Consider the following 16,827-nt stretch of genomic DNA (forward strand, 5'->3'; position numbering starts at 1 on the left):
AGTGGCATTCAAGATCCACACTTTGCCCTGCTGTAACTTCTACTGGTTCGAGTCTTTTGTCAAATTTGGGGGCAACCCTCGGTTCTAAAAATGTAACAAATATAATAATATTTTTGTTGTAAAAGTATCAACAGCAAAGTAATAACAATGTGCAATAATAGCTGAAAGCAGATATTAAAATGTCAATACTATAAAATTTATGGAAAACATTAATTAATTAATTAATTAAAGATGTTGAATTAGTAAATGTTTAACGCAATGTACCTTTGAGAGTTAATCTGGAACTGCATGAAGCATCTCCCATCATGTTTGATGCTTTGCAAGTGTATTCACCAGCATGCTCCATCTCAGTTTTAAGAATTTTAAGAGCTGCTACATTCTCCATGAAAGATATAATTAAATTTTCTCCAGGGACCAATTTTGCACCATCTTTAAACCAAGAAGTTTCAATAGGCACTGAACCAGTTGTACAACACTCAAATGTTACTGGAAGACCAAGAGTTACTTCCATATTCTTAACTTTCCTTACAAAGGAAGGTGCAGTTTTGTGTTCTGTAAAATAAAGCATAACAGAACGAGTTAATATGTGATTATACAAGCTTCCTTTAACAGTAATTAAAAGATCAAAAGTGTTCCAACAGAAATACACAAATTCTGCACAAATACCAATTAATCTACCAAGCAACATCACCTTGTACAGTGAGCACAGCCTTTGATGAACAGGCACCTATTTTGTTTTCAGCTTTGCAAATAAATTCCCCACAGTCATTCATTGCTACTTTCTTCAATTCCAATTTTGCAACATTGTTCACAAACTCCATTTGGCAATTTGGAGTGGCTCTCAGTTTTGTATCTCCTTTGTACCAAGCTACTTTTATTTCAGGTGTCCCAGCAAGTGTGCATTGAAAAGATCCCGAGTCACCAACTGTTATTTCCAGAGGCTCTAAATGTTGGACAAATGTTGGTGGTTCTAAGATAAAAACAATACATATCAATGACTAAAAAAGATGCATATCAAATGTTTTGAAAAAAAAGCAAATAAGAAAAGTATTGATTTTAATTCTACAGCTGAAAGAAATTAAAAGTGAACAAACCCAATATCTTCACTTCAGCATGACAGGTGTCCCTTCCAGCATCATTTTCTACTTCACAAGTATATGTTGCGCCATCATCTCTAACAGTGTTGAGAATCTCCAAAATACAAGATGTTTCAGTGGTCGTTATAATATGCTTTTCAGACTGGAATATATCAAATCCATTCTTTTTCCAGATTATTTTGATTTCCGGAGAACCAGAGTATATGCAGTCAAGACAAACTGATTTTCCCAGTACTGCACTGGAATCTTTCATTTTTTTCTGGAATACTGCCGGTTCTGGTAAGAGTACATCGGAAAACAGTTGTAAAAATATATACTTGTAACTTCGGTAAAATGTAATTACTCGTGTTCATCTTTAAATCTCTATTTCACAAACCTTTCACAAATAATTTTGTTGTACAAGAATCTTCACCAGCTTCATTTTTGACTCGGCAAATGTAGTCTCCACTTTGGGAAGGTTCCACATTTAGTAGCTCAAGTACTGATGTTGAGTCACTTAAAGAAATGCGACATTTTCTTCCTGTTACCAGCTCAGTGCTACCTCTAAACCATTTCACTTTCAATGGTGTTGTCCCAGTAACAACACTTGTAAACTTCACTGTTGAGCCAGGTAAAACTTCCTGAGGATCAGGTTTGCTCACAAATGAGGGTGGTTCTAAAGGGGTGAAAACGAAATTATGTACTGTGTAATTTATTTGGAATTTAAATTTCAGAAACATTTTGTTATAAATGAAAATAAAATCATTTGTTGTTTTTCATATGTTTTACCACCCCCCCCCCCCGTAATCCTTTTCTTCTGACAGCAACCCATACTAACACACCCGCCCTGCACCTTCCTGTTTCTTTAAATCTAGTTCTAGAAGATCAGCGTCATCAGGCCATTCCATTCTACAAATAATCATGAATCTGTTTCCACCCTGACTCAAGACTCACATTGGTGTGCTGTCAAACTTGGTTCCCCATTTTTTATCTAACATCATGGGGGGCATCAATAATCCCACAATTCCAGCATTGTTTATTTTCCTCCTCTACATTCTCACTCATTTTTTTTCTATTTACATCTCTTCCAGAAAAATTAATTGTAATTTGCAAGCTCAGCTGGCACCACACCCATATGTGCCTTTTGGTATCTCTTGGCCTCTATCACAGGGACTTCCTATGTTTTCTCCACCCTCCCCCTTCTCTGCAACTTAAAATATGTTTGATTTCCAGAGACACAGGAGACTGCAGATGCTGGAATCTGGAGCAACAAGCAATCTGCTGGAGGAACTCAGCAGATCAAGTGCCACGAGTTGGGGGAAAGGAATTATCTATGTTTTGAGTTAAAACCCTGCATCAGGGCAGGGTTTCAACCCGAAACATCGGCAATTGATTTCTAACCTGCCTGAATTTGATGAAAGGTCATCAACTTGAAACATAAGCACTATTTCTCTCTCCAAAGATGTTATCTGACTAGCTAATATTTCAACTACATTCTCTTTATTTCAGATTTCCATCATCTGTAGTTTATAGCTTTTTATGAATTACAATGTCTCCGAGCGCCATATAGCATTTGCAATAAATGTACACACTTATTGCCAATTGGTTATCAAGCAAAAATTATTACAAATTATAAAGCACCATTTTTATACAAAGAATAAGAAAACTTTGAATCATTATTAAGAATTAAACTGACCTTTCACTGTTAAAACACCGCTGCATTCATTGCTTCCTGCAGCATTGGTTGCTTTACATAAATAATTGCCAGCATCTGATAGTTCCAAAGTATTTATTTTCAAATCACACTTATTTTCTCCAAATACCAGATGATATTTTTCTCCATGGACAATTTCATGTCCATCTTTGAACCAAGACATAGCAATCGGAGGTGATCCAGAAACCTTGCATTCCATTTGGAGGGGAGAAGCTAAAATACCATCCATTTTCTTTAATTTTCTAATAAATGTTGGTGGAATAATACGATCTGTTTAAATTGAAACAATTAATCATGATTAGAAAGAGATTTTAAAAATGAATTAATAAACGGTAAAGAAAATTGGACAAAAGATTGAAAACATAGGAAGTCAAACCTAGAACGTTGACTGATAATTTGCAGCTGCTGCTACCAACATTATTCTGGACTTCAAAAGTATATTCACCACCATCTGCCTTTTCTGCAGACAGAATTTTTAGGCACGCAATTCCATTAAGAAAACTAATCTTGTATTTTCTGCCAGATACCAGCTCTTGATCTTCTTTCAACCATTTTACTTTTAGTTCAGGTGTGCCTTTAACAACGCATTCCAAAGTCACCGGATCTCCTGAAGTTACGCTGACAGATTCTGCTTTTTCCACTATTGTAGCAGGTTCTATAAGAAGTAAATTCATTTTTACGAAGTACTCTTATATATTGGTAAATAAAATAATGGTCTACAATGTTCTCAAGTATGAATTAAATTTCATATATATTGACATAAAGCTACTGACCCAAGAGTGATAATGTAGCAGAGGACTCTTGCTTTCCGGCATCATTTTTGATTTGGCAAACATACATTCCAGCATGTACTTGCTCCATTTTTGAAATATGCAAAGTAACAATGTTTTGTTCATGGGTGATAGTTATATTCTCATTATCTTTCACTTGTTTCTTTTCTTTCATCCATGTTACTTCAATTGGTTCCGAACCTCTAACAGTGGCTTGTAATGCCACAGACTCTCCAAGCACTGAAGAAATGTTTGAAAGTTTCTTCACAAACATGGGTGGCTCTGAAGAATTAAAGAAGTATATCTTATGTGTGAAACATAAACTTACAGAAATGATTTCCCAAAATTGGTAGAGTAAAATTTAAATACAGAACTTAGAAAATTTACTGACCTTTGAGATTTAATGTGCCAGTGCAATTAATACTTCCCACATCATTCTTGACCATGCACATGTATTCCCCTATGTCAGGTGTCTCTACTTTAAGAATATAAAGACTTGCCACATGGTTTTCATAAGTAATTTTATACTTTTTACTTGTTCGAATTTGCCTTTTGTCTTTGTACCAGGTAACTTCAAAAGGAGATGTACCACTGAATTCACACTGCAGTATGACATCAGAACTTTTTATAACATCCACTGCCTCAAGTGTTTTACTGAAAACTGGTGGTTCTGGAAAAAGATCATAATTTGTCTCATTTATGTATTTATGATGAGATAACCTTTTATAACTTTTTTGGTTGGTAAAAGGAAATAACTACCTACCTTTGACATTAACTGCTACACTGCAGCTGACACTGCCAGCTTCATTTTGAGCTTCACAAATGTAATCACCACTATCTTCTAAACCAGAGTCATTGATTTCAAGAACTGCTGCAGAATTATCAAAATACATTTTATATTTGTCACCATCTCTGATTTCAGTATCATTCTTGAACCATGAAATTTTGATTTCAGGTGTTCCAGTCACTTTGCACTCAAAATGCGCTGATTCGCCCTTCTTCAGTATTTTGGATGGTTCCAGCTTCTGGATGAAAGATGGAGGCTCTAGGAAAACAAAATACAACACATTCAGTGCTGGTATTACAAGAAGATTATGTTTTGGAAAGTGGAATTATGAAATTTGTGGAAGGAATGTGAATCATGAATATAAATCATATGAGAATGCTTCAAAAGTTTTAAAAAGACATATGTAAATCAACTGTAATTTTACTGCATTTCAGAAATAAAAACAGAATTGACTTGAAGAGTATACAACATATTCTTGAGATCATGAAGAGTACAAGAAGATAATGTAGGATTGATATGATAAAGAATATAAGATGATGACACAAATGATGTCATAACGAACAAAAGATGTTAACAAAAGAATACATATAAAAATGATCTGTACAAACTGTGAAGAATCCTAAAAGACATTAACAACAAGGAAGGACTAAACAAGACACTGAGAAAACACACCCACACAACAAAGAATTCCACACCTGTCACAAACAATTTTGCTGTACAAGAATCTATGCCAACATCATTGGTGACATGGCAAGTATAATATCCCGTATTGGAATGGTTTACTGAATTCAGTTGCACAAAACTGGATGAAACCTCTGTCACAATGCAACATGTTCCATCAGAATTTAACTCCTTGTCATCCTTAAACCATTTGAAAGACAGGGGAGGTGTTCCTTTTGCATCACTCTTGAACAGCACCGTAGACTGTGGGGGAACCTCCTGTGACACAGGCTTTTTTATAAATCTTGGTGGCTCTAAAATTCATTGAAGAAAGAACATATTTGTTGCAAGAAAGCATAAATTTATAATTTTTGAGTTTTAAGTAATGACTAATAAATTCAGAATAGTTAGATCACACAAAGACATCCATGAGGTTAAAACATGACATGTCTGACATCTAATTTGCCAAAAGTATGAGTAAAAAATTCAAAGACAGTCACACCTTTCACAATCAGTTTGCTACTGCATTCATCAGTTCCTGCTATATTTGATGCTCTGCAAGTATAAATTCCACAATCTGAGATTTCTAGTTGATTAATTTCCAAAGACGAGGTGTTATCTTGCTGTGATAGTTTATATTTATTACTATCCATTATCTCCTTTCCATCTTTATACCAAAGAATGGTCATTGGAACAGAGCCAGATACTTTGCACTCCATGATCACAGAAGACCCTAGCGCAGTGCCCACGTCCGTTAATTTTTTTGTAAATGTTGGAGCAATCAATTGATCTGTACAATACAGAGCACAACTTGTAAGCTTGAGATGCAAAGGTTAAACTAAGATAGCAAAGTTGCTTCCTTGATTACTGTATTCTGTTTTTCACACCCAAATTAGAAATACTAACCTAATACAGTCAAGAAAGCTTTGCAGCTGTCAACTCCAAATTCATTCTGGACCTCAAAAGTATATTCACCACTATTCGACTTCTCTACCGACTGAATCTTTAAACTAGCCACATTATTCTCAAAGGTCAATTTATACTTTCTGCTGGATATGAGCTCCATTCCGTCTTTAAACCATTTAACCTTTAGGTCTGGTGTGCCTGCTACAGTACATTCCAAAACTGCTGGATTTTTTACAGTTACGTTGCATGATTTTGCTCCCTCAACAATTTTTGCAGGTTCTGTTAAAGAGAAAATATTATTCTGAGTGATTTCAGTACATTTAATATTTTAATGCTATCTTCTTTTTCACATTTGACTGATAAATAAATTTGAACAGAAATAAATGGTATTAATATATCAGCCAATCATATTTCTTAATATTCCCAACCAACCTGTTACTATCAGTGTGGCATAAGATTTCTCAATCCCTGCATCATTTTTGGCCTGACAGATGTATTTCCCACTATCTTTTGCTTCAGCTGCTGCAATTTTCAGCATAGCAAGATTGTTTTCAAAGGAAATTGATATATTTTCATCTTCTTTGATATCATCATTATCTTTCATCCAACTTATAGATAAAGGCTCTGAGCCTGTTATGAGACAGTGAAAACCAGTAGAATTTCCAACAAATGTTGTAACATTTTCAATCTTCTTCAAAAATGATGGGGGTTCTAATTCAAGATAAAGAGATATACAAATAAATATGAGTGATATGCTCTGCCCTCTTTCAAGGTTGTAATAAAATGGCAAAATGTGTTCTGAAACTAATCATAAAAAAGTTTAAAATTAAAGTTAGCTGCTAAAACCCTAATATATCTCATTTTATTATGACTAAAAATGTTCCATTTTACTTTTAAATACATTCACTAAAAGTGACAAAAGGTATATTTCTATCACCATGTAACTAACCTTTTAAACTGACAACACAACTGCAGGAGCAGCTTCCCACATCATTGGTTACTGTACAGTTATATTCACCAACCAGTGAAACATCCACCTTCAAGATATGAAGGCTAATTAAAACATTCTTTGTGATCATCTTGTATTTTTCACTTGGTGGAATCTTTTTATTGTCCTTATACCATATAACATCAAAGGGCCCTGTACCAGCCACCTCACATTCAAGAGTAACACCACTGCTTCTTATAACCTCAGCAGATTGAAGTTTCCTTCTGAAACTGGGAGGTTCTATAAGGTAATCATGGTAAAGAAAGCAAAATTAACAAAATTACAGAAACTAACAGTATCCTTACCCAAGAAAGCAGCAAATGTATTTTGATGCCAATTTGGACATTACTACAAACCTTTAACTTCAACTTCTGTGCTGCAGCTGTCACTGCCAGCTTCATTTCGTATCTCACATACGTAGTATGTACTGTCCTCCAGAACCATATCAATAATCTCAAGAATTGCCACAGAACCATCAAATGATATCATATATTTGTCACTGGCAATAATTTTAGCACCGTTTTTATACCAAGAAACTTTGATTTCAGGTGTTCCAGTTACAATGCACTCAAAGCGTGCTGAGACGCCTTTCTTCAATATTGTTGAAGAATTCAGCTTTTTAATGAAACTAGGGGGTTCTAGAAACCAAAATATTATAAATTTAAATATACATGTAAAAGATATTCAATAGTAATTCAAACCAATTAAACAAATATAAACAACTGGGCCACTATAACATTTAGGGCCCAAATTACGAATTTAAGAAATTCATGGTTTAATACCAAAATTAGAGCAAACAGCATTTTGTAATTAATATGCTATTAGGATGCACCCTTCATCATTCAATAGTGGGAGTGGGTAGCCTAGGTTGTAAATATCCTTGGAACTGCCATCATTGCCCCTCTAGGACTGAATGATACAATTAAGTAACAGTGGCACTGTCTGCTTTGCCAGCTCTTTCTTAAACTCAACATCATATATTGGTGTTCTCCATCGATATATGGTGCTTTGCCTTGCAGTTAATGGCAAAACTGTAGAGTATCATAATACAGAACAATGAGTTTGATCTTAAGTCAAAATCTAAATACTTCACCTCACTCTCTCCATGGATAGCTCTGCAACGTTCTACCACTTGAGTACACAACTATCAAGGAAAAGTTAATGTTTTTAAACTTTCAAGACAGCAAAGCAAGAAAAACTGATCTATATAAATCAAATGCAGAATAAATCAGAATTGCACACCTTTAACAAGTAGTTTTGCAGAACAGGCATCTGTACCAACATCGTTGCTAACTTGGCAGGTATAAGCACCCGCATCAGATATTTTAGCTGAAAGCAATTCTAGAAAATATGTTGAGCCTTCATTCCAAATAGAATATGCCACACCATGCATCAATTCTCTGTCTCCTTTGAACCATTTTGTGGATAATGGTGTGCTTCCTTTCACAACACCCCTAAATTGCACTGTAGAACCAAGTACAACATCCTGGGACATTATTTTATCTGTAAAGTTTGGGGGTTCTAAAAATCATACAACAAAGAAACATTAATTAACTCAAGTTCATATATAAACTGTAAGAAATGATCAGATTAAAGCTAACTTTATTAATTACACACACTAACATAGCCTTCAAAAGTCTAAGAATGCTTAACAAAATGTGGAACTGGGTGATTCACTTATTTAAATATTTCACTACTGCAACTAATGGCAAATGCAAACTCTTTTGTAAACAAAGTCAATGATAAAGAAAAGTGACAAAGGAATGTTTCAAACCTTTTACATTTAAGACAGCACTGCATTCGTCCTTTCCTGCTGAATTTGCTGCTCTGCAAGTGTAAATTCCACCGTCAGAAAAGTCTAGCTCATTGATTTCTAACGAGACCGTGTTCTCTTGAAATAACATCCTATATTTGTCACTAGCTGATATTTCCATATCCTCTTTATACCAAGTAATGCTCATTGGAATAGAACCAGAAACTTTGAACTCCATTCGCACAAAAGATCCTAAAATACTGCTCATTTCCTTTAATTTTCTTGTTAACAATGGAGGAATTATTTGCTCTGTTCATATAAAGGGATAAATGACAAAAACATTAATGATCCTGTGTCAAATATTTCAAACTTTATGATAAGGTCCAGTATTTTTTGAAGTTTCAAGAAAACAAAGCTACTAACAAAAAGTAATCACTGACCTAACACAGTCAAACGAATATTGCAGCTGTCAGCTCCAAACTCATTCTGGACTTGAAAAGTATAGTCTCCACTGTCATCCTTTTCAACAGACAGAATCTTTAACCTTGCTACCTTATTTGCAAAACTCAATTTATATCTTCTGTTTGATTCCAGCTGCTTTCCACTTTTGAACCATGCAACATTTAATACTGGTGTTCCAGCTACAGTACATTCCAAAATAGCTGGGTTTCCTGAAGTCACTGTGAGTGGCTCAGATTTTTCTATGATATTCGCAGGTTCTGTGAAAAAATTAGATCATTTACATCAGGACAATTTAGAAACATTTAATCAAGAGTTACCATTTTAAGGTAATAAATTTTGGGAGGGGTAAACTGCCGATGCGTATGATCCCTCATATCTTGGGTCCACAGCAATCAGGAACATTGGAATAAAAGTCCCTTCTGCATGCAGCTGAAGGTGTTCCATGTGAAATTAGCTTAAGCAGTCACAGTCAAAATTCTGACAGCATTGTGCTGATGGTACCAAATTACCCCTAACTGGACAAACGATTATCAATCTCATTTAGAAACACACTTGAGGAAAAAGGAAAAAAATGCCTCATTGATCTCAAAGCAATCTTTTGAAGAGTTGGCAATGGCACATTGGGCACTATAGAGAATCAGAAAGGGAACAATATTCTGCATATTACCATGCCACACCTAATTCTGGCTGCTGAAATTGGAAAATATTCCCATTTCCAGTTATAACATTCCTCACTTTGATGTTCACATAATTACTTGTAAAATTAAAATGATTTTAGTGGTAACATAAATACCATGAAATATATATTATGCCGATAATACTTGTGCTTATAATTTCTTACTAACCCATTACAACCAAAGTAGCAAAGCATTTTGCTGTTCCTGCATCATTCTTTGCCTGACAAATATAATTTCCACTGTGATTTTCCTCAGCATGAATGATCTGTAATGTAGCAATATTGTTTTCAAAGGAAATTTTAGTATTTTCATCTTCATTGATACGTTTGTCATCTTTTTTCCAACTTGTAGTTATGGGTCCTGAGCCTCTTACAAGACACTGAAACACAGCTGGATTTCCAGAAAATACTGTTGCATTTTCTATTGTTTGTAAGAAGGTTGGTCGCTCTAGTTTGAAGAGAATACATCTTGTTATATTTAAATCATGCTTGAAAAAGTATTACTTAATAAGAATATACTAATGAAAAAAGTAACATGCAACATCCAGGAAACTTGAATAAGCACATAACTGACCTTTCAAATTGACTGTAGAACTGCAAGAACAACTTCCCACATCATTTTTGACCACACACTTGTATTCACCAACATCTGAGCTATCAGACGTTAAAATGCAAAGACTGACTAAAGAAATGTCAGAGATCATTTTGTACTTTTTACTCCGATGAAGTTGCTTATTGTCCTTATACCACAAAACTTCAAAGGGAGTTGTACCGGCCACCTCACATTCAAGAGTAACATCACTAGATTTAACTACCTCAGCAGGTTCAAGTTTCTTCATAAATGTAGGAGGTTCTGAAGAGCAAACACGATAATAATGTTTACAAATCCCCGGGCCCATAGGTCAGGTTTACACAATGATTCCCAACAATAATTATCATAGGAAAAGTCTGTATAATTTTTATTTTAATGTGTTATAGGTAAGCACAGAAGACCAATCAGCATGCAGATATATCCCGCTATAGCTATAATTTAACACAGATTAACAAAAATACATCAACAAATACCTGCAACCTTTTTGCTTCATACAGTATCCACAACTTCAAAATAATTTTTAGCCAGGCCCATTAAAAAAAATTTCCCTAGATACCCAGGAATCTAATCTTCAATATGAATTGGTTAGAAAGGGATGGGATTGAACTTTAAATCGCACTGGACAATAAGAAAGCAATGATGCAGATTCCCTGCCACATCTGCAGACAAATAAACATTGCTAAGAAAGTAGCAAGGTCTTTGAGAGAATTTAAACATCTTTCCATAATGGTACAAGGAGAAGCAGGAGAGCTCCTTCTGGCCCAGTGAAGAAAGTCTTGGTCTCTAAGTGAGGGATTCCTACATAACCAGCAATGGTCTGGAAGTTAAAATCAGTCTTCAGAAGTCAGTTCTGAAACATTCTTTTAAAATGGTCAGCTTTTGTTCCATACATCAATTTGAGTCTAGCAGTTAATTTTAATGCCCATTTAAAAAGGCATAATATTCACTTTTAAATGGAGGCTCTCATTAAACAAAAGGTGCAATGTGGCTGGAAAGACTTCTAGACCAATCATGGAAAATGAAATTGGGAATATTTACACACCTTTAACTGTGACCATAATGTCGCAAGATTCACTGCCAGCTTCATTTTGGGCTTTACAGGTATAATTCCCACTGTCATCCAAGATTACATCAGCAATCTCTAAGATTGCCACAGAATCAACAAACATCATTCTGTATTTTTCATCAATACTAATTTCACGATAATTCTTGAACCAAGTGACTTTGATTTCAGGTGTGCCAGTTACTTTACACTCAAAAGTTGCTGTCTCTCCTTTTTTAAATATTGCTGTTGGAGCTAACTTCTTAATAAAATACGGAGGCTCTGTAGAAAAAATTGTTGCAAACTTCATGAATATATAAAAATCCAAAACAAATCAACATAAAGAACAATGAGACACATAGAACATTTAAAAGAATAAAGAAAGACAACACACAGCACAAAAGTCACATTAATAATAACAAAGAGAACATTACAGAGCAAACCAAAGAAAATTCTGCACACAATATTTAAAACCATTCCACAATAAAGACAAATTGCACACCTTTGATAAAGAGTCTTGCCACACAAGTGGCACTGCCAACTTTGTTGCTGACTTCACAAATATAGTCACCCGAATCAGAAACTTTGGCTGAAAACAACTCAAGTAAACTTGCTGAATTTTCATTTAAAATGAAACAATCAGCTCCAGACATCAGTTCCCTGCCATCCTTCAGCCATTTTATAGTTAGTGGAGCAGTTCCTTTCACAACACTTCTAAACTGCACTGTTGAACCAGGTAAGCTTTCCTGCGCTACAGGTTTTTCTATAAAACTTGGAGGCTCTGAAAGTCAGGTGAAAAAAAACATTGAATCCCAACAGTACATTGTTTACACTGCATTGTATGTCAAGAAAAATAAAGAGTCAGAAGTAAAAATAAGAAATTACAATAAATTGCAATCAAATTTTAAGCTCTAAATATATTAATTTTCCTCTAAGAGGCAAAAATCAAAATTGAATATGTGTATAAATATAAAAGAGATATAATTGAACTGAAAGCAAATTCAACTTTCAAACCTGTTATATTTAAGAAACCACTGCATTCATCACTTCCCACTGAATTGGTTGCCTTGCAAATATAAGTTCCACGATCTGAAATCTCTAGTTGATTCACTTCCAAAGTTGTTGTGTTATCTTGAGATAATATTTTATATTTCTCACTAGTCGTTATTAATATGCCATCTTTATACCAAGAGTAGCTCATTGGAAGAGAACCAGAAACTTTGCATTCCAGTTGTATGAAAGACCCTAAAACACTGTCCACTCTGCGTAATTTTCTTTTAAACAATGGGGGAATTAGTTGATCTGTCCAAGGTAAAGTGACAAAAGCACAGTCAATCAATTCATACGGCAAATATCTAAATGAATCAAAATCTATTGTGCCTTTTTAAAGTAAGAATTGTCGTGTTCATTCATATATGTCTTAGATGACTATTGAAAAATAAAATGAATTTCAAATTTTCCAGAATAGCTGATCTGCCAAATCCCATCTTCACAAGATTCCAATTTGAAAATTATAACATTGCCTTTAAATAAGTTACTGTTCAATGCAATCAGGATTTCCTTATTTAATAGCTATTTTTATAACACATTAGATAAGTAGATTAGCTGACTTCTAATTGCAAATAAAACACTAACCTAATACTGTCAATGAAGCTTTGCAGCTGCTGGTTCCAAACTGATTCTTGACTTCAAAAGTATATTCACCAGTGTCATCATTAGAAACAGAAGGAAACTTCAGGCTGACCACATTATTTTCAAAGCTGATTCTGTGTTTCCGACTAGACACCATTTCATTACCATCTTTAAAACATTTAACTTTTAGTTCTGGTGTACCAGTTACAGTACATTCCAGGTTTGCTGTATTTCCTGCTGTCACACTGATTGACTGCGCTTGTTCTGTGATTTTTGCTGGTTCTATGAGAATAAAAATCTCTTTTATCTGTCATTGGTATGAATTTCATTTTAGTTAATGCATGGCAAAGTATTTGAATTGATTTATGATTAGAAAAAACAATGGAGTGCAGGGAAATATTAAGTTAATCAATATCCTACTGACCTGCTACCAACAATGTGGCAAAGCACTTCTCAGTTCCTGCATCATTCTTGACCTGGCATGTATACTTTCCAGCATGATTTTCTTCAACAGCATTTATTTGAAGAGTAGCAATATTATTCTCAAAAGACAAAGTAATATTACCATCTTCTTCAATAACATCTTTATCTTTCATCCAAGTTAAATAAATAGGTTTTGAGCCTTTTACTTGACTTTGGAATACAACTGAATTGCCTGATAATGTTGTTATATTTTCAATCTTCTTTATAAATCCTGGGGGTTCTAGTTTAAAATAAATAATAACATGGCTAAGTGGGATTATTTCATTTTCCCATGACAGTTAAAAAGTAAGATAAAATGAAGACTTTTACAAATAAATCAGCATTGAATTTCCAAACATGAAATAAGATGATTCTGATGTCACCTTAACCATCAGAAGGAAAATATCTTCTGACAACATTGTAAAACTGACCTTTTAAGCTGACTGTAGAACTGCAGGAACAACACCCCACATCATTTTGTACGACGCACTTGTATTCACCAACATCTGAGGTATCAGAGTTCAGAATGCACACACTAACTAAAGAACTGTCAGAGATCATTTTGTATTTCTTACTGCGTCGAATTTGTTTATTGTCCTTATACCACATAACTTCAAAGGGACCTGTACCAGCCACCTCACATTCAAGAGAAATATCATTGGATTTAACTATCTCAGTGGATTGAAGTTTCCGTCTAAAACTTGGTGGTTCTAAAAAGTAATCACAATAAAATATATCTAAGTGAGTCAAAATACAGAAACTATCAGTACTCCTGCTCAAGAAAGTAAAGAATATGTAGTCTTATTGAATAAAAGACATTATTACAGACCTTTAACTTCAACTTCAGTGCTGCAGCTCTCACTACCAGCTTCATTTTGTGCCTCACAGATGTAGCACGCACTGTCGTTCAGAATCACATCAATAATCTCAAGAACTGCCACAGCACCATCAAATGACATCATAAACTTTTCACTGGCTATAATTTCATCACCATTTTTGTACCAGATAACTTTTATGTTAGGTGTGCCCCTTATACTGCACTCAAAACGTGCTGAGACTCCTTCCTTTAGGATTGTTGGAGTGTGCAGCTTTTTAATGAAGCTTGGAGGTTCTAGAATCCAAAATATTACAAATTTCAACAGACAACAATAAGATAATCAAAACTAATTCAAACAAATATGTATACATAAATAATTGGCCATAAAACACAAGAGATCAGATTCACCAAACATACTCAGAACTGAGCTCCCTCTCTTAAGTCAGGGAAACAGCATTCTTTTTTTTCATGTTCCCCATCACTGCATCCAGTAAAATGGTTTGTTACTCAGTAGTGATGTGGGATACTAGGCTATGAGAATTCTTATAGCTGCCATCATTGTCATTAGTTTCAATTAAGAGACAGAATTCTCCACCATTAGGTGTGCCTCATCTTGCAGTTAATGGGGCTTCCAAGAGCATTAGGTCTGACAAGCAACTCAGATCTGAATGCCTCAAGACCACCATGTGCACTTCATGTTTGCCAATATCTTTAGCAATTTCTTTAGCAACATCTGGTCAACCATCAAGAAAACAAAATGATGTAGCTAAACTTTCAAGGTAGAAAAGCAGGATAAAAACAATTTATACAACTCAAGACTGCAGATAAAAATCCATAATTCCACACCTTTAACAAACAGTGTTGCAGAGCAGGCATCTGTACCGATATCATTGCTAACTTGGCAGGTATAACTACCCGCATCAGATATCTTAGCTGAGAGCAATTCCAGAAAATACGTTGAGCCTTCATTCCAAATAGAATATGCCACACCATGCATCAATTCTCTGTCCCCTTTGAACCATTTTATAGATAATGGTGTGCTTCCTTTCACAACACCCCTAAATTGTACTATAGAACCAAGTACAACATCCTGCGACATTATTTTATCTATAAAGCTTGGCGGTTCTAAAAATCAAAAAAAAACATTTGATTAACAGGTTCATAGATGAACTATAAAAACTGATCAGATTAAAGTTAACTATACAAATGATATGTGCTAATATATCCGTCAGAAGTCTATAGAAGTCTTAAAGAGAAAGATGGTTGATTCATTTATTTAGATACTTCACTACTGCATCAAACTACATAAAGAAACTGTTTTGTAAAGAATGTATTTGCATTTGGAACCAAGAAAGACATGTAGGAAAGCAACAATTCGAACCTTTTATACTTAATACAGCACTGCAGTCATCCTTTCCTGCTGAATTGGCTATTTTGCAAGTGTAAGTTCCACCATCTGAAAAATCTAACTCATTGACTTCTAAAGAGATAGTGTTTTCTTGAAATAGCATCTTGTATTTGTTACTAGCTGATATTTTTTGGTCCTCTTTGTACCAAGTAACGCTCATTGGGATAGAACCAGAAACTTTGCATTCCAGTCGCACAAAATACCCTAAAGTACTGCCCACGTCCTTTAGTTTCCTTGTAAACAATGGAGGAATTATTTGTTCTGTTCAATATAAAAGGAAAAAAATGATAAAACACGAATGATGTATTATACTTCTAACTTTGTAATAAGTGATGGCTTTGAATCAAAAGATATAAAAGAAAAACATCAACACAATTTGTGTACTGACCTATCACGGTCAATGAAATATTACATTTGTTGGCTCCAAACTCATTCTGGACTTCAAAAGTATATTCTCCACTGTCATCCATTTCAACAGACAAAATTTTTAGACTGGCCACCTTATTCACAAAACTCAATTTATATCTTCTATTTGATTCTAGCTGCTTTCCATTTTTGAACCATGCAACATTTAATACTGGTGTTCCAGCTACTGTACATTCCAAAATAGCAGGATTTCCTGAAGTCACCGTAAGATGCTCAGTTTTTTCTATGATATTTGCAGGTTCTGTGGGAAAAATACATTAGTTACTTCACAACTGATTCAGTATTTATGTCAGGAATGATATTTATGATAATAAATTTTCTGGTGAACAGACATCACTGTGGTTTTGTAAGTTTATTGACAGGTTCAAATCTAGATAATACTACTATAATAAATGCTTTCACGACATGTTTGCTGAATGTATTCCTTGCAATGAGTTTTGGAAATCTCAGTCCAGCTTGCAGTGCCCCACAAAATAGATAGTGAGGGAAAATGGATAAAATAACAAACCATTATATTGGAAGTGCTTTTCAAAGGATTTGCCTATGGCTTGTTGGAGATAAGCAGAAGGAGCTATATTCTAAATATTACTAAGCAACCCTACAATGGCTGCTCAAGATGGAAAATGTTTCCATTATCAACCATAACATATATTACT

The 16,827-nt window shown here is 34.6% G+C and overlaps 1 protein-coding gene across 1 annotated transcript in view; it reads right to left on the reverse strand.

The window, feature by feature from the left end:
- ttn.1 (titin, tandem duplicate 1) overlaps positions 1 to 16,827 on the reverse strand; it is a 337,974-nt gene that overhangs the window by 224,310 nt on the left and 96,837 nt on the right. The window contains 27 exon segments of the mRNA XM_052029783.1: positions 692 to 970; positions 1,095 to 1,373; positions 1,474 to 1,752; positions 2,773 to 3,060; positions 3,167 to 3,445; positions 3,564 to 3,842; positions 3,952 to 4,230; positions 4,324 to 4,605; positions 5,510 to 5,797; positions 5,914 to 6,192; positions 6,346 to 6,543; positions 6,863 to 7,141; positions 7,258 to 7,539; positions 8,180 to 8,422; positions 8,676 to 8,963; positions 9,095 to 9,373; positions 9,962 to 10,240; positions 10,367 to 10,645; positions 11,427 to 11,708; positions 12,441 to 12,728; positions 13,062 to 13,340; positions 13,483 to 13,761; positions 13,952 to 14,230; positions 14,350 to 14,631; positions 15,184 to 15,462; positions 15,719 to 16,006; positions 16,134 to 16,412. Of these exon segments, the coding sequence (XP_051885743.1) occupies positions 692 to 970; positions 1,095 to 1,373; positions 1,474 to 1,752; positions 2,773 to 3,060; positions 3,167 to 3,445; positions 3,564 to 3,842; positions 3,952 to 4,230; positions 4,324 to 4,605; positions 5,510 to 5,797; positions 5,914 to 6,192; positions 6,346 to 6,543; positions 6,863 to 7,141; positions 7,258 to 7,539; positions 8,180 to 8,422; positions 8,676 to 8,963; positions 9,095 to 9,373; positions 9,962 to 10,240; positions 10,367 to 10,645; positions 11,427 to 11,708; positions 12,441 to 12,728; positions 13,062 to 13,340; positions 13,483 to 13,761; positions 13,952 to 14,230; positions 14,350 to 14,631; positions 15,184 to 15,462; positions 15,719 to 16,006; positions 16,134 to 16,412 (7,473 nt within the window).

Source organism: Pristis pectinata, chromosome 1 (assembly GCF_009764475.1).
Source record: "Pristis pectinata isolate sPriPec2 chromosome 1, sPriPec2.1.pri, whole genome shotgun sequence".
In the NCBI taxonomy this organism is placed as follows: Eukaryota; Metazoa; Chordata; class Chondrichthyes; order Rhinopristiformes; family Pristidae; genus Pristis; species Pristis pectinata.